Genomic DNA, 19024 nt, shown 5'->3' with positions numbered 1-19024 from the left:
GTGAAATCAAGTGCTTCAAGTGTCTTGGAAGAGGACATATTGCTTCTCAATGTCCTACAAAGAAAACTATGGTTTTAAAAGTCCAAGATCACTATAGTAGCCTTGATGAAGCTACTTTTTCTTCCTCTAGTAGTGAAGAAGAAGCCATAGATTCCGAGGAAGAAATATTTCCGTGTGAAGGAGACATTATTGGTTAGAAGGCTCCTTAATAATCAATCTAGTGAAATTGACCAATCTCAAAGAGAGAACTTGTTTCAAACAAAATGCAAGGTTCTAGAAAACACTTGTTCTCTCATTGTAGATAGTGGGTCTACTTCCAATTGTTGTAGCACTAGATTGGTTGATAAGTTAGCCTTGACTACAAAACCTCATCCTAAACCTTATAGAATGCAAAGGATCAATGAGGAAAGAGGTATTGTAGTTAACCAACAAGCAAGCATACCAATCTCTATTGGCAATTATAAAGAAGTTTTATGCGAAATAGTGCCATTGGAGGTTAGTCATGTCTTGCTTGGGAGGCCATGACAATTTGAAAAGAAAACAATCCATGATGGCCTCACCAATAAAATAAGTTTCCAACACTTGGGTAAGAAATTTTTGTGGTGTCCTCTATCACCTTCTCAAGTGAATGAGGACCAACTCAAATTGAAAGTCAAGAAAGATGAAGAAGAGAAAAACAAAAACAAAAAGAAAAAGAAAAGAAAAGAAAAGAATTCTCCCTTTGGAGAGAAAGAAGGGCTAGGTTCAGGAAAACCTTAACGCTCACTACTATAAAAAGAATAATCTAAGTCGCTTAATCTAACACGATTTACTAAAAAATGATGTAGAATAAGACGCGGTGACATTTTTGTAAATAAAAGGAACATTATCTACGACGGTTTAGTGAATACCCGTAGTAGAATAGCCTACACAAATATATCTACGACGGTTTTTAATAAAATCGACTTAGATATTATGTGATCTACAACAGTTTTTGTGTAAAACCAACTTCGATGGAGACCCAAAATTCGCGGCCCCGCTCTTAATTCATGCGCGCTGTTCAGTCTCCCAACCACAACCCTCGTTCTCTCTCTCAGTTCTAGAAAGCTCTCAACCTAAGTCTCAACGACGAAGTCGATTTCGGCAAGCACAACCTCAACGACGACAAGGTATTTCCTCTTTCTCTTCTCTCTTCATTCTCTCATATTTCGGAGCAACCATTACCAAGTTTAATCTTCTCAAGTTTAATCTTCTCTCTCATTCTCTCATTTCCCTCTGTCGTCGTAGTTTCAAGATTTTTCTGGTTAATGTTGGGTGAGCTTTCTGGCTGGTGATGAACTCGAAGCCGCTTTTTCCTGTTTCTCCATTTGCTTGCCAGATCCAAATAGAACGATTTATTGGGAGAAACGGGCCACACACGGTCCATCTTTTCTTGTCTCCCACGCATTTCTAATTGGTAACTTGGCGTTCTAGTATTAAGATCAATCGAGTTGACTGAATTTCATTATCCCAAGGTATTGTTCTTTTTTGCTTTATGACTCTAATTGGATTTCAGAGCTCTGGCGCAAGAAGTAGTCAGATGTTATTCTACTATTTTTGAGTGCTCGTGCCATTGTCCAAGCTTATCTAACCAGGAATTTTTTGCTTAACCTGATACAGGTATTGAAATAGCCATACCTTCTGTAATCAATAACAACTTATTTTAAATAGTAGAATTATGCTGTTTAAAGTTGTTGTAACCAGGAATCCATCTATGAGATTTTCTTTTTGAAAAGTTTAACATAAAGCTGTGCGTAGGAGTGTGGGTAATCAACTTTAATCATATGGAGGTTCATGGCTTTTATCACCTCCTACTGTTAGGTGCTTGCTTGCCTTTGTGATGCTCAATCAAGTCTATAGATAAGAATCTTGGGAAAACCACACCAAAAAGCTAATTCTTTAATGTTGCCATTTTGTTAATTCTTTAATTATTTTTCTTTAAACAGGTAAAGATTATTTTTGTTTGACATAGCCTTTAGTGGTTTATATATATGTGTTTATTCATCTGTTAATTTTTATTTTCCATTTTTGTTTTGTGGAAGTTGTGTTGTGTTATTTATTAATTATATTTTTTGTGCTGTTTTCCTTTATTTTTTTTCTTGGTGAATATTAGTTGAGTGTTTATCAATAAATAAAGGACATTCTTCAATGGATGGTTATGCCCCAATATAGCTGAAGCAAAGTGGAATTTGTGTGTAATTCCTTTCTAAAGCCTAAGTAGGTTTGACTTGGGCATTATTATAGTTTTGACTCTTGACACATCCATGTTTGTATTTGTACCTTGATACCAGCCTCAAATATTTCAAAAGATGCGAGTTGATCTGGCTTCTATGTGGAGTCCTACTAGCAGAACAGGAAACTTGAGGAGATTCTCTGTAAAAGGCAACTTGATACCTTTGAACGAGAATGCTTCAAATTCTTTCTACAATGAATCCTTGACATTCAATGAGGACGTAAGTATGAAGGTATGCATCATGAGAATTAAATTCTGCTGTATGGTTGCCTTTGGTAGTTTCTATCTCGGTTATGCTGGTGCTTAGTGACAATTTACACCAAAATCCTTGTTTTATGCCTTGCTGTGTGATATCAATGAGCGAAAAATAATTCGATAATTATGCTATTTTTTTAATATATATTTTTGTCTTTTTACATGAAATTCTTAATTTATTCTACTAAAATTTTGAAGCAAAATGATTGAGGAACTGGGGGAAGGCATATGAAGTATGAACTATGAAGTGATCCTATCTTGACTGATTCTTAATATCCTGATTGCAGCTCATTAAGCAAAAATTAATCTTTAAATTAGAAGGTTACTCAACATATTTGTTTAAGTCCTTACCATTAAATATATTTGGTTCGAAGTATTTTATGTTTGCTGAAAAATATAAAGATAACTTTAGGTGGCGATCTGAAGTGTCTCTGGTTAAACCCTTGGCCTGTTTTCTCCAATGCTTATGATTGATGGTTTTGAGTAATTACTATTCATTGCTTCAAAAAGTCTTGGGAAAGGATTTGACAAATTTTTCATTGTAATTACATTACCTCTTTTATTTATTTATTTTATATATTTTTTTTACTTTCCAGGATCTTTTGGAAGTTGTAGTACCATTTGATATATTGTTGGATCGGAGAAAACATGATAACTATCTCAATAGTATTGGGAATAATCTAGAGACATGCACGAAATCAAAGGTTGTTCATGATGCTAGGTTAACTTTGGCATCATTGGTAATTTGTGAGGAAGCACTTGAGTGAGAATTGATTATATCAGCTTCGTATGTTCTTTTTGACCATTATCATTTACCACTTTTACATTCTGGTATTGTCCATGACAAATGCATGCTGAACTATATTTTTGTGTTTTATGCAGAACTGTCAACTGCTGAATACTATAATGCTATGGTGTAATCAATTTTATAGTTCTTAAAGGTTTCTTGTGTTTTTGCAGTTATGTTCCGGGAATGGAAATTACATTATCAAGCCGATTAAAAAGCCTATATAGTTTATACAGCAAGGTATTGGTGAATTCATGTTTGACCTTTGAAATAAGAATGTATTTTCGTGTGTTTCAACTAAACTCACTCTGCAATTGAGTATAACTGGCACATTATATGAATGGTCAGGATAGTTTGATTGGAGCATGATGCTAGTGAATAAATATGCATATGCAAAAAAGATTATTTTAAAAATTGTTAGGGTGCACCAAGGGGGATACTTAGTACACATGTCTACATTAGTATGGTATTATCCATTATTTTGAGCCTAAACACTCATGATTTTGTTTTTGGTTATTTCTCAAAAGGTCTCATGTCAATGGAGCATGTGTGTACTTTATAAACCTATGGTTCTGCTCCTTTGCAAATGATGTGGGGGACTTGGGTTGCACTTTTTCAACAAAAATCTTGTTCGTAAAAAGAAAATTGCTATGAATACCCTACAAATTCTATAGACCAAATTCCCAGAGCTATGAAGCACATTAACAAAAATTCAAGATCCATTTCTGGGTTCCTAACAAATATTTTATGCATCAAACTTCATTAGATAGATAGAGAGAGAGGGAGAGCTGATACTTGTGTGGACCCGGTATCATGGTTCTCTAGGAATCTAACAGCACGAGAAGCCCACCATCCCATCACTCCTGTTGGTTTCCCTTGAGGATCTATCAGTCTCCAATATTCATTATGCAAAGAAGAATGAAGTATCCCCTAAGAAAGGATAATAAAACAGAATAAGAACCTTTAGAATGCAGAAAGATGATACCAAATTCTAGCATAAAATTTTCTGGTTTTATTATGCAACTGCCTCCTCCCCATGGTGCAAAAAGAAAACAAAACTTGGCCAAGAGAATTTCAACATGAGAAAAACAACAGTAGTCAAATAATAGGCTTGTTATCAATTGCAATATCAAAGTTTGAAAACTCCTAGTAGGATCGAGTCTTTATCGGAACTTGATTGGATTAACACAAATGACATATAAACCTTGAGCAGATCTTCATCCTAATATGCGTCTCACATGCAAATCTAACTCAGGAACTGAAGTACATCCATATGACTATTGTAATTTGTAAAACATCTAGTTTATTTTGGAATGACTTAATTGGCATTTTTCGTGTTCAATGAGGTTTATTCTCACGTAATAAACCTTGTGATTGTCTGAATCATAGTTTTGCACCACATAATGATAAAGTTTATTATTAAACTCACAAAAGACTGACAGCAACTACATTGTGGACCACACATGGATCATTGATTTATCTCTGGTTCGAAGAATATGAACATCTTTGAGTTCACGTCAATTTTGACAAGATGGAAATAAGAGAAAGTAACAATTAATTGTTTTTATATCAATTTTAACATTATTTATGGATTATTTGTTTCAGAATTTGCTAAGATTGTATCCTCTGAATCTACTTTCAGAATATCACAACACTGATATCTAAGAAATGTCTTTCTTTCTTTCTTTCTTTCAGAAACCTGGTGGAATCATTGCTCTGCTTGATGAAGCTTGGTATAAGGAATTTTCTTTATTCTTTACTGTGAATGCATTTATATTTTAAAAAAGAAATTGTTCCAGTTATAATATATTGAAGTTACAGCAATATTGCTAGTGCTAGCAATTGATTGTTTGGGATTTCTCCACTCTCCACTATTGAATTACTCTCTAAAAGTTAAAACACAGTAATGGTCAGAAAATCATATTGCTAGACGTGAATTTTTTTTATATAGATAACTAAAATTATATAAAGACTTTAATTATCTATATATTGTGATAGGCTTTATTAGTATTGTACGATAATTAATATATATGAGTCAGAAAATTAGAGTTCATTACTATTTGAAAACATAGTATACTAACTAATATCCTCAAAACCAGATTTTTATTCCAACTAAATCTAAATTTCAAATTTATATCTCTTATCAAACTATTTAAATTTCAAATTCTAACATTAAATATGGAATAAATTATATTATGAGAGAAATACTTACATTATGTGCACTTAGGATTCCTAACAAAAATTAGTTATTATTTTTAAAAATAAATAATACTTCATATCAATACTATAATTAAAAAAAAAAACTCACTTTGTAATTTGACAAAAATCATCAAATTTGTTTCAAAATATCTATCTTTTTCCAATAATACATTTGTCTTATCTCGGAAATATATGTTTGTACATGATTTCTTGTGACTGATAAAGTTCTTGGATTGCTAGGGTCCAACCATCATCTGTCAAAGTTTCTTCAACAGTTTGAGTCAATTTCTAAAACTAAGGTAAGGGTAGCAAGATTTCTAAGTAAGAATCAGATCATACCTCTTTCAATTCTTTTACCAATGATTTGTTTTCAGAATTATGTGAAACAAACTCAATTATTCATGCCTTGTTTTGTTCTTCAAACTGAGTAGCTTGGATCATTCGTTATGATGGTGTTTATTGTGGTGGAAATTGGTGTTTTAAAAATTAATCTGGTTAAAAAAAATACAATCTACAGCGGTTTTTACTTAAAAATTGACTTAGATGTATATGTGCACATCTAAGTCGGTTTTGAATAAAAACCGTCTTAGATGTGCACATATACATCTAAGTCGGTTTTGAATAAAAACCGTCTTAGATGTGCACATATACATCTAAGTCAGTTTTGATAAAAATCGAATTAGATGTATGTGCACATCTAAGACATTTTTGTGACAACTGACTTAAATGTATAAATACATCTAAGTCGGTTTTTACAACCGACTTAAATACATCTAAGTCGATTTTTACTTAACCGACGTAGATATGTTCATTCATCTACGTCACCCTTATCTAAGTCGGTTTTAAAACCGATGTAGATATGGAAAAATAACCGACTTAGAATACAATCCTTCTAGTAGTGGCTTGTGCCATCCTCATTCTTTTGATGCCAAAGAAAGATGGTAATGGAGGATGAGCACCTTTTATAAAAGCCATCATTGAATAAAAGGCACCCAATCCCTAAGATAGATGATTTGGTGAATGAGTTGCATGGGTCAATAACTTTTTCAAAATTTGCTTGGTTGGTGATGCCTCTTTGGCTCCCTCAATCCCCTTAGCAGTATCATTCAACAAATTGTGTACTTAACGATTACATAGCTAAGCTTTTGTATTTTACTTCCCTAATTGTGGTCTCACATCTTTTGAAGGACCAATGGAATGTAGGAGCATAATGATTTGAGGTCAAATCCTTCTCAAGAAGGAGGGGATGATGGAAGACCATCCTTGGAACTTCATGTGGGACCCATCAAATGGTCCATAGCTAGGAGAATGGAGGAAGATGAAGGAGATAGCATGCCTAGAGCCATACTCATCATAAATATGGAGTATGGATCCATCTCCTAGGCCCATTTTGAGTAGTATAGGATTGTATTGCTTTATTCCAATTTTACCCTTGTATTTTGGGGTATTTTAGTCTTAGAATTTATTTCACTTGTATTTCCCATTTTACCCTTGTATTTGGGGTATCTAAGTCACAAGGTTTATTTTCTTTTGTATTTCCCATTTTACCCTTGTATTATGGGGTGATTTAGATCATAGGTTTTTATTTTTGGGCTAAGGTATTTAATTAGGAGGCTAAATGTTTTTTTTATGGTTTTTAGACCTATTTTTGGACTTAGAAAGGCTTAGGCCCAAGTGGAGGGCAAAGGTTGCATGGTTTTATCATGCACCTAGATGTAGTCTAACTAAACCCAAAGATTCCATCCTTGGCTACCAAGTTGCATCTAGGGTTAATTTGGGTTTCATTTGGTGTGCATTTGGCATTGTAAATTTCGGCCATGCACTCTCCAAATGCAACCCTAGATGCCTCCCACTCTTATAAATACCCTAAGCACCACACCTTGTAAATACTTTGGCTATTGAATATATAGAGAGCCTTTTGTGCCTTTATATCTTTCCTTAGTCACCCTTGGCTATTTTTAGCCAAACCCTACCATCTTTACCTTGAGAGAAAACCCTTAGAAGTAGCCTTCATCATCAATAAAGTGAGCCAACCCTAGAGTGCATCTTTCAAGCCTTTCATCAAACACATTCTATCCTACTTCCCATTCGCTCATTCTATCATCATCCACCCTAAAACCTTCACTACAAGAAAAACACTAATTTCCGACGGAAATAGGTAAATTTCTGACAGATTTTGCTTTTTTCGACGGATTTCTGACGGATTTCAATCCGTCGGAAAAAGTGGCGTAAAAAAAAAAATCCGTCGAAAATAATTTTTCGTCGAAAATTTCTGACAGAATTTTCTGACGGAAAAATCTGTCGAAAATTGCTGTCAAAATTTTTGACAGAAAAATCCGTCAAAAATTGCTGTCAAAATTTTCGACGGAAAAATCCGTCGAAAATTATAATTTTTTTTTTTAATTTTAATAAATTTATTAATGTAACAACTCTCATATTTGGCCTCTCAAGGGTTCTATTTCACAATATGTCACTATTTAGCGTGTTTTATCCTTACTTGTGCAATTTCTGGGAGACTTCCCAGAAGGTCACCCATCCCAGTACTACTCCAGGTCAAACACGCTTAACTGTGAAGTTCTGATGAGTAAGCTACTGAAATGTCTATGTATGTTGTCAGTATAATTTGTACAAATTAATTCATTTAAGTCATCCTCAAATATACAATCTCATATTTGTACTATAATAATAATATATAATAATTTTATATTACGAATAATAATAATAATAATAATAATAATAATAATAATAATAATAATAATATAAGTAACAACAATAAGAATAATTCAATAAATATAACATCAAGAAGGGTCCACATATTTTAATAAAAACTCATAGGTTCACAAGTCTTCAAATAAATAGAAATAATAATAATAATAATAATAAAGTTTTACTCTTAAAAGAAAATTATCAAGGTCGCTAAAGAAAAATGAAAGGGATCCAGAATTTACAAATATAAGGTGAATATAAAACTCCTAAAAATAAGTCTACTCAAACGACAAATAACAATTCATAACTAAAGCATCCTAAATTCATGCCCCAATGTCACATCCTATCAGAGCAGAACCCTTTCCCTTTAGAACTCAACACTATGAGTGCCTTCATCTTCACCTAAAAGAAAACCACATAAAAATAGGACGGTGAGAGATAGATAACATCATATATGAACATAGAGCTACCCAATTCCCACCCCACACCGTGCACCAAAATATCATCATTAACTATAAACAACAAATACATCTCATATAATTACCAAACATCATTTTTTTTCAATCATACAAGCTTTCATACACATGCTCACTATATGCTCATACACATCTCCTCTCCTAAGAGTCTCAACTTGGCACTCCGCACAATGGGCGTACCTCGTCAATTCCCTTAGTTGTTGCCAATGCGGGCATACCGTTCTCACACCCTCCCAGGGCCGGTATGTTGCACGGTTAAACACCCAGCGGCCCGTGCAAAGGCAATCCACCCACCGTTAAACCCTCTGTGGCCAGTGAGCTGCGCAGTTAAACACCCAACGGCCCACGCATGGAATGCCTCCCGTCATGGTCCCCCCTGTCTCAACCCCTCTCTGGGCCCAGGGTCCAATGCAATATAGCCACGTCTGGCTTCTCAAGCACCACATGCAACTCATAAGTCTCATGCAACTCATGCATCCCACGTAACTCATAATTAATGCATCTCCATTATATAACATCATCACATGTCAATAACAATCCATGCAATATCATCCTCACATGCTAGGTACCTATCATTAAGTTATCAACATCATAGACCACAAATTTCACATAATTCTTCACACACATCACAATATCTATGACATTCAGTTAATAATTTAACCATAACTCGAGATATACATATCCTTTCTAAGTGATCCCAACTCCATTAGAATCCTAACATCAATATCTACAACTTTCACGAAGAACACAAATCCTAATAAAGTCGTTTAGGTTACCATTCAGGGCTCACAAAAATTGATGTTGTGGTTCGCACACAGATTGGAAGGCTCAAATTGTAACTCACATAACTTGATCAAATATTAATATGTTTACGCGATTCTTGTGTCTAAATGGTAGCCCCAGATGTCTAGTTTCTAACAAAACAAACGGCACTCGATTTGGATAACTACACAGAAAGATATCGCAAAATTAAAAACGTATGTCGGGGTCCCGACGCCCGACGCCCAAAACTGGCGCTGAGCGCCCAAATCTCTGCCCAGACTCCCCTCTATGAAATTAAACCTGCGTTTTACGAGTTTCAACAAGGTTTTTACCAATTTTCACTACTTCTACACCCTGTTGGTTCAGTTTAACTCCATTTATATTCTTCATACGTTCCAAATCAATCCATACACATCTCAAGCCTCAAAAATTGGTTTCCATTGGTTTTACAAAAAAAAATCTAAACTCTTCTTAACACATAAAATTCAAGTCATCAAATTTAAGGATAAAGAATTAACAAGAAAGCCCCAATGGAATTCAAAGACAATTCAAGAAATAAGTTCTTCCAAATGAATTAAGAATTTAGAACATCGATTGCACAGATAATCGTTCAGAATTTTAAATAGAGTTCCTAGAGGGACTTAGGGATTGCCCTCACTACCCGAACACCCCTATATTCACATATGAAGAAACCCATCTCCCCCGTACTTGGATGAGCAGAAGATGAATGGTCTTGGTGTGATCTAAGATCGTTCCTGAGTACTCTTCCTTAGAGCTCTTTGTTTCTCCTCTTTTTTTCCCTAACCCTTCAGAACGCAAATGAGGCAGATAGGGTTAACACCACCTGACTCCTTTCTTAAAATTAATCCATTGGACTGGGTCAACCCAACCCATTTTCCTTCTCTTCTAACCCACTTCTAATTTTCCTCAAAATAATTAAATAAAATAAATACATGTATATTATAAAATATTTTTTCTCTATAATAATAATATATTTCTGACCCTAAATATAATAATATAATTTCAATAACAAAATATCATATAAAATCAACCTTCTCTTAAAACATATAAATATTTATTTAAAAATGCTAATAAAAATACTTATTTAATACGTACAAAATAATTGTCCAAAATAATAATTATTTAAAACGTACAAAATAATATTCCTCTATAATTATTAAAATAATTATGACCAAATACCATCTAATAATAATAATAACCTTTTTGAAAATTGGGGAGTTCCTTTAAGAAATTTCGTCGCCGAAATTTTTGTAATGGTAGACTTCTCTCTTCTTACTTTCTAATCCTTATGCAACCTCACTACCTTATTGATGTACAACTCTATCAATTTCACCAAAGGATATCTAAAGGTAAAACAAGTAAACTTGGCGAGTCTATCTACTAAAACACAAATAGAATCGATCTCTTAAGTATCTCAGAAAAACCTACAATTAAGGTCTATCCACTCACCATTACAGTTCCAAAATGGGACGTCTAAGTGCTACAAAATTCCAAAAGACTTCTTGCATACTAAACACGAGCATACAATTTCTCTACTCCTCTCTTCACCTTAGGCCACCATGCTTCCGCTGCACCACTCTGATACATCCTCCTAAGGTCCCGATACATCTCAGTAGCTCCTAAATGAATGTCCTTCCTCTAAAATCATCTTTCTTAATTGAAGGTTACTAAGCACCCAAATTTGTTCTTGCACCTTAAAATAACATCGATTCTACTCAAAAAAATTATCTACACTCCTACCAATCTTTTCCACTTGGTTCTCTAAGAAAGGCTCTAACTCCTAGGCTTCTCTAATCTCATCCATTAATTCACTAGTCACTTTCAACATAATCAATTCAATGCTCCTAAGGATAATCTCACACACAAAGCATAAGTCTCTAAATTCTTCAATCAAATCCAACCCTTAAATCATCATAAACGATATACCAGAGGTTATCATAATCAAGGCATCTGCTACAACATTGGTTTTACTTCTATGATCATCTCTAAAGATTAAGCACCTAAGCGTAAGTTCACTAGGTATACATATCAGATCTCTAATTTCACCACTCCATCTACACCCAAGTCAAACTCTTATCCATCACCTTATCCTATAGCCTCATATCTTGTCACCAAAATTGTGCTTCTCCAATTTCCTTCAACAATCCATTCGTTACTCAAGTCATACTTAGTCTCACACTACTAAGAGTAACCTTATAAGCCAAACTTAAATCTCTAATTTGAGCCAAAAGGATTCATCTCTCTAATCATAAGGGAAGATAAATATAAAGGTTTCCTACACAAAACATCGGTCACCACAATAGCTTTACTCAATTAACAACTACGTTTGAAATATTAGTCCTCTAGAAATTAAACTATCTCTTTAGTCACATAATTAACTACTTAGTCAACAGATAATTAAGGCTCTAACGATCAAAAAAATACTTCAAGCTTGGAATCATATACATAATGTTTCCAAATCTTAGTATAAATATTAAAGCTACTAACTCAAGGTCATAGATAAGAAAATTCCTCTCATGAATTTTCAATTACCTAAAATCATAACCTACTACCTTTCCTTCTTGTCACAATACTCCTCCCAAACATATCTTTAGAAGCATAACTATATATCACAAAAGGCTTACTAAGATCGGCCAATGCTCACACTAGCGCACTAGTCGATCTTTCCTTAAGAATTTGGAAACTACTATCACACTTACTATCTCACACAAAAAATAACACTCTTCTTACTCAATATGTTCAAAGGTAATGCTATCTTAGAAAGTTACTCAATAAATATCCAACAACAATGAGCTAATCCAAGAAACTCATAACCTCGCTAATAGACTCATGTATCTCTCACTTAAGCACAACTTCTATCTTAGATAGATCTACGTTATACCTTTGCAAGAAAATTACATGGCCTAGAACACTCATCTCATACAGTCAAAAATTATACTTAGATAATCTATCCTAAATTTATCTTGGATATATCTTCACACTTAACTCTTAATATGGTGATATCACATCCTAAGATCAATCTCATTAATACACAAACATCCACTAATTGATCCATAAAGTCATCTATCCTCATATATACATACATGCATATAAAATCATATTAGAATACCTATTTTAAAATCTTCATATATACTATCCCTAAGCATATACGAATCAATCATCGTTTACACCATAAAGCATGAATCAACTTTACCACATAACATCATACAATCTTAAACAACCTCTCAATCCACCTAACATCTTAGAATCATGACAAAAATCAATTTTTATCCTTGCATTGTCTAACGATTCAAAAATATCATGACACCATACATATCCCTTCAACAATGATCAAAGAAAATGATACCTAGAGAGTTATACTCATCCAAATGATCTCAAACCTATCTCAAAAGAAAGCTAAGAGAATAAGTTAAAACTCTTATGAAGACATAAAATTCTAAAAGATCCTCTTCTTAGCTAAAAATTTCAAAAACCGCAGCAGATATATTCGGCGCTTACAGCTAGACCTTTGATCACCAAAGTAGCTATAACTAGAGTTCTAGACCTCCGTTTTACCTGATTCCAATTCCATTGGAAAGATAACGTCTAAGGCTACAACTTTTATGAAGATCATAAAATCTAAATCTGTCAATATGGTAGTCATAATGGCACAACAAAACTGCAGCGAAAATATCCTCTACACCAAACAGCAATAGTATATCAATATATCTAAGGCCACAAAAATACATCAACCCTTCCAAACTCACACCTCAACTTCATATTCAAGCTTCCCACTACAATCCTAAACCAAACAACTCACATATTTAGCAAAACAGACTTAGAAAATAAAACTCACATGCTACCTAAACCATAAACGGTAAACATGCCAACACCAACACTCAAGGGAATTACCAACATTTCAATCTCTCATCAAGGATACCAAAACTCCAATTCTCATATACAGCCTCCTTGGATTCAATCGCTACAACTATAGATTCTAGAAACTCCATTAACCGTAAACTCTCGACAAATCAATGTCTCACCCAAATCTAAGGTCCCAATAATTTCTAGTTGATTAGCAAGGCTTCATCCACTACTACTGGCACATATGCTTGCAATACGAGCGATACCACTCAACCACTACTTCTTACGTAAGCAAGAAGTATCAAAACAAATAAGCAATCATGAATAGCCTCAACTAAGCTATATCATGTCTTTCAGCCAAATTATGAGAAAACAATATAAGTGTAAGCACAACACTAACAACACAAGGGAAACATCATCATCATCATCATTATCCTCATCATAAAGCAAAACATATTCCATCATTCATCTACCAAACAAGCATAGTAGACTCATAACTCACGGCCGATTGGATCGACCTGCTCTGATACCACTAAATGTGACACCCTTCTACCCCATAATAGATAAGTAACAACAATAAGAATAATTCAATAAATATAACATCAAGAAGGGTCCACATATTTTAATAAAAACTCATAGGTTCACAAGTCTTGAAATAAATAGAAATAATAATAATAATAATAATAAAGTTTTACTCTTAAAAGAAAATTATCAAGGTCTCTAAAGAAAAATGAAAGGGATCCAGAATTTACAAATATAAGGTGAATATAAAACTCCTAAAAATAAGTTTCCTCAAACGACAAATAACAATTCATAACTAAAGCATCCTAAATTCATGCCCCAATGTCACATCCTATCAGAGCAGAACCCTTTCCCTTTAGAACTCAACACTATGAGTGCCTTCATCTTCACCTAAAAGAAAACCACATAAAAATAGGACGGTGAGAGATAGATAACATCATATATGAACATAGAGCTACCCAATTCCCACCCCACACCGTGCACCAAAATATCATCATTAACTATAAACAACAAATACATCTCATATAATTACCAAACATCATTTTTTTTCAATCATACAAGCTTTCATACACATGCTCACTATATGCTCATACACATCTCCTCTCCTAAGAGTCTCAACTTGGCACTCTGCACAATGGGCGTACCTCGTCAATTCCCTTAGTTGTTGCCAATGCGGGCATACCGTTCTCACACCCTCCCAGGGCCGGTATGTTGCACGGTTAAACACCCAGCGGCCCGTGCAAAGGCAATCCACCCACCGTTAAACCCTCTGTGGCCAGTGAGCTGCACAGTTAAACACCCAACGGCCCACGCATGGAATGCCTCCCGTCATGGTCCCCCCTGTCTCAACCCCTCTCTAGGCCCAGGGTCCAATGCAATATAGCCACGTCTGGCTTCTCAAGCACCACATGCAACTCATAAGTCTCATGCAACTCATGCATCCCACGTAACTCATAATTAATGCATCTCCATTATATAACATCATCACATGTCAATAACAATCCATGCAATATCATCCTCACATGCTAGGTACCTATCATTAAGTTATCAACATCATAGACCACAAATTTCACATAATTCTTCACACACATCATAATATCTATGACATTCAGTTAATAATTTAACCATAACTCGAGATATACATATCCTTTCTAAGTGATCCCAACTCCATTAGAATCCTAACATCAATATCTACAACTTTCACGAAGAACACAAATCCTAATAAAGTCGTTTAGGTTACCATTCAGGGCTCACAAAAATTGATGTTGTGGTTCGCACACAGATTGGAAGGCTCAAATTGTAACTCACATAACTTGATCAAATATTAATATTTTTACGCGATTCGTGTGTCTAAATGGTAGCCCCAGATGTCTAGTTTCTAACAAAATAAACGGCACTCGATTTGGATAACTACACAGAAAGATATCGCAAAATTACAAACATATGTCGGGGTCCCGACGCCCGACGCCCAAAACTGGCGCTGAGCGCCCAAATCTCTGCCCAGACTCCCCTCTGTGAAATTAAACCTGCGTTTTACGAGTTTCAACAAGGTTTTTACCAATTTTCACTACTTCTACACCCCGTTGGTTCAGTTTAACTCCATTTATATTCTTCATACGTTTCAAATCAATCCATACACATCTCAAGCCTCAAAAATTGGTTTCCATTGGTTTTACAAAAAAAAATCTAAACTCTTCTTAACACATAAAATTCAAGTCATCAAATTTAAGGATAAAGAATTAACAAGAAAGCCCCAATGGAATTCAAAGACAATTCAAGAAATAAGTTCTTCCAAATGAATTAAGAATTTAGAACATCGATTGCACAGATAATCGTTCAGAATTTTAAATAGAGTTCCTAGAGGGACTTAGGGATTGCCCTCACTACCCGAACACCCCTATATTCACATATGAAGAAACACATCTCCCCCGTACCTGGATGAGCAGAAGATGAATGGTCTTGGTGTGATCTAAGATCGTTCCTGAGTACTCTTCCTTAGAGCTCTTTGTTTCTCCTCTTTTTTTCCCTAACCCTTCAGAATGCAAATGAGGCAGATAGGGTTAACACCACCTGACTCCTTTCTTAAAATTAATCCATTGGACTGGGTCAACCCAACCCATTTTCCTTCTCTTCTAACCCACTTCTAATTTTCCTCAAAATAATTAAATAAAATAAATACATGTATATTATAAAATATTTTTTCTCTATAATAATAATATATTTCTGACCCTAAATATAATAATATAATTTCAATAACAAAATATCATATAAAATCAACCTTCTCTTAAAACATATAAATATTTATTTAAAAATGCTAATAAAAATACTTATTTAATACGTACAAAATAATTGTCCAAAATAATAATTATTTAAAACGTACAAAATAATATTCCTCTATAATTATTAAAATAATTATGACCAAATACCATCTAATAATAATAATAACCTTTTTGAAAATTGGGGTGTTACATTATACACCTAGACTTCATCATAGGGAGGATTCTATCCTTAGCATTAGGGAGTCTAGTCCTTTTAGTTTAGAAAATCTTTTTAGCATTTCTAGTGGAACTCCTCTTAGGATGCACTTTCCATTTATATCATATACTATTGCCTCTCATGCTTATTTTTATGTTTTTGTTGGTCATGACGAAGAACCTCTTAATTTGAGGTCAAATCATTTTCAAGAGGTAGGAAATGATGGAATCACACTAAGGCCAAGAAGACCAAGAGGTGATATTTTGAAAGAGGCAAGAGAAATGGGTTAGTTTTGAAAACCCTAAGAGGAGTCGGCCAACTTTTGGGCCTCAGCTCCTACATTTTTATTAGCATAAAATTTATTCCTATTTTTCCCTTATCTTTAAATTTCCCATTTTCACCCTTGTATTTTGGGTATCTTACACATATGATTTATTTTCTTTTGTATTTCTCATTTTACCCTTGTATTATGGGGTATCTTAGTCATAGGATTTATTTTCTTTTGTGTTTCCCATTTTACCCATGTATTGTGGGGTGCTTTAGATCATAGGTTTTTAATTTTGGGCTAAGGTATTTAACTAGGGAGCTAGACGCATTTTTGGTGGTATTTGGACCTATTATTGGACTTAGAAAGGCTTAGGCCCAAGTGGAGGGAAAAAGTTGCATGGTCTTATCGTGCACCTAAATGTAGCCTAACTAAACGCAAAGATTACATCCTTGGCCACCAAGTTGCATCTAGGGTTAATTTGGATTTCATTTGGTGTGCATTTGGCATTGTAAATTTCGGCCATATGCACTCTCCAAATGCAACCCTAGATGCCTCCCACTCCTATAAATACACTAGGCACCACTGGTGGAATAACACTAAGGCCGAGAAGACCAAGGGGTGATATACTAAAGGAGGCAAGAGGAATGGGATAGTGAGGCCATTTTTGGACCTTAGCTCCTAAGTTTTTTTTAGCATTTATTTTATTTTCTATTTTTACCCTTGTATTTTGGGGTATTTTAGTCATAGAATTTATTTTCTTGTATTTCCAATTTTACCCTTGTATTTTGGGGTGTTTAGGACTTAGAATTTATTTTCTTTTGTATTTCCCATTTTACCCTTGTATTATGGGGTGTTCTAGATGATTAGGGTTTTAATTTTGGGCTAGGGTTTAACATTAGGAGATGACGCATTTTTTTGGTGACCTTGGACCTATTTTTGGTGTTAGAAAGGCTTAGGCCCAAGTGGAGGGCAAAGGTTGCATGGTCTTATCATGTACCTAGATATAGCCAATCTAAACCCATAGATTCCATCCTTGGCCACCAAGTTGCATCTAGGGTTCATTTGCATTTCATTTGGAATGCATTTGCCTACTCCAAATGCAACCCTAGATGCCTCCCCTCCTATAAATACCCAACACCCCACCACTTGTAAATACTTTGGAATATATGAATTTGAGTGAGCATTTTTGCCTCAAATCCTCTCCTTAGTCACTAGGTCTACACGGCCTACCTCTCCTATCTCCTCCCTAGAGTGAGTTTAGGGTTCCCTTGAGTGGCCTTCATCCCCACTTGATGAAGAGAGCCAACTAGAACACCTAAAAACACCATCCTCCATTTATCTCTCATATTCGCCAAAATCAATCCATTTACGCCCACCTTCCTTTTTTTGCCTCACCCTTGAAGGAACATCACCCTTAAGGTCATCATTTTGGCCTTAGCAAGGAGATTCTTCCCACCTTGGACGTCCATCATCAACCCCTTGGTGGAAGGAGTCCATCATTTGGTATCAAGAGCTTAGGTTATCTTCAAGGGTAACTAGCTTCCTTTCCATTTCTTTGAGTCTTTTCTTTTTTTTGAGTCTTGATTTGCGTCATCTTTGAGTTCTTTGTCATCCATGAAAACCTTGTTAAAAATGTCTTTTTATGTTACTCCATGGTTCATTGCTTATTCATGAGCCTCCTTTTGTGCTTTAGGGTTTTTCTTGAGTTTTAGGTTCTTGTGTGCCATTTTTGTTTTTACTCTTGTTGCTGGAAAAATATATTATGAACATCAAGAACATGTCTTCCATCTCTTTTTGATCTTTTTACCTTTAAAGTTTTGTCAAAACTTGTGTTTATCTCACCTTTCTCAAAAAGACAAAAAAATATATGTATGATGCACCCATTTGATGTATGAAACCATGAAAATATGAAATGTATGTGTTTTTCCATGAGGTGGCCTAAATTTTGCTGCACCATTTAGAGGTCATTCATGCATGTTAACTAGTCCTTGGCATGCTCCAAATTTGTGTTGAAATCTATGTGTTATTTCCTTCCTACACATACATGATTGGCCACCTTTCCATGCACATCATTACATGATTATTCTTTTGTCCTTTTATGCACATGTGTGAGTGATAAGTTTTGTGTGTGAGTGCTGGAATTTTTGAAAAAAAATCTGCACCAAAAAGAAAATAGTACAAGACACACTCCACTCACAAAATGCTTCTATACCCACTCATGTGTTGCCACTTGTCTCTCTATTTTTGACTCCTTATATGTGCTGAATTTTTAATCACCCACAAGTGTAAAAACCAAGCAACATTTAAAAGAAAAATAGAAACAAAATTTGGACAAAAATATTAAAAAAAAACGTGACCAAAAAGGCTAAAAGAAAAAGAAAGAAAAACAAAAAGGACTTGTTGCTAGACTTGTGGACATTGACCTAATTACCCTTGCACATTGGAGTTAGACTTGGACT

The 19024-nt window shown here is 34.6% G+C and overlaps 1 protein-coding gene across 10 annotated transcripts; it reads left to right on the top strand.

The window, feature by feature from the left end:
* Window positions 1-967: 967 nt before the first annotated feature.
* LOC109819298 (uncharacterized) lies at window positions 968-16986 on the top strand. 10 transcript variants are annotated; one of them, XR_014427716.1, is made up of 9 exons: window positions 972-1148; window positions 1267-1435; window positions 1535-1638; window positions 2310-2483; window positions 3103-3210; window positions 3467-3533; window positions 4989-5026; window positions 5733-5791; window positions 16475-16986. XR_014427716.1 is itself a non-coding variant. In XM_083059465.1 (7 exons), exons 4-6 carry the CDS (start codon window positions 2328-2330, stop codon window positions 3518-3520), a joined length of 318 nt encoding a protein of 105 aa, XP_082915591.1. In that variant the 5' UTR covers window positions 972-1148; window positions 1267-1435; window positions 1535-1638; window positions 2310-2327; the 3' UTR covers window positions 3521-3533; window positions 4989-5157. The 10 variants fall into 10 exon arrangements, 1 of the variants encoding a protein (XP_082915591.1); XR_014427717.1 differs by lacking the exon at window positions 16475-16986 and adding an exon at window positions 6696-7122; XR_014427715.1 differs by lacking the exon at window positions 16475-16986 and adding an exon at window positions 6680-7122.
* Window positions 16987-19024: the final 2038 nt, after the last annotated feature.

The sequence above is a fragment of the Cajanus cajan genome, chromosome 7, assembly GCF_000230855.2.
Source record: "Cajanus cajan strain Asha chromosome 7, NIPB_CcT2T_4, whole genome shotgun sequence".
Taxonomy (NCBI): domain Eukaryota; kingdom Viridiplantae; phylum Streptophyta; class Magnoliopsida; order Fabales; family Fabaceae; genus Cajanus; species Cajanus cajan.
The sequence above is the reverse complement of the archived record's forward strand: the minus strand, read 5'-3'. Positions and strand labels throughout refer to the sequence as shown.

Coding starts and splice junctions, on each gene's coding strand:
- LOC109819298 (XM_083059465.1), top strand. CDS start 2,328: ATGCGAGTTGATCTGGCTTCTATGTGGAGTCCTACTAGCAGAACAGGA. Junction 2,484..3,102: donor ATGAGGACGTAAGTATGAAG/GTATGCATCATG, acceptor TTTACTTTCCAG/GATCTTTTGGAAGTTGTAGT. Junction 3,211..3,466: donor AGACATGCACGAAATCAAAG/GTTGTTCATGAT, acceptor GTGTTTTTGCAG/TTATGTTCCGGGAATGGAAA.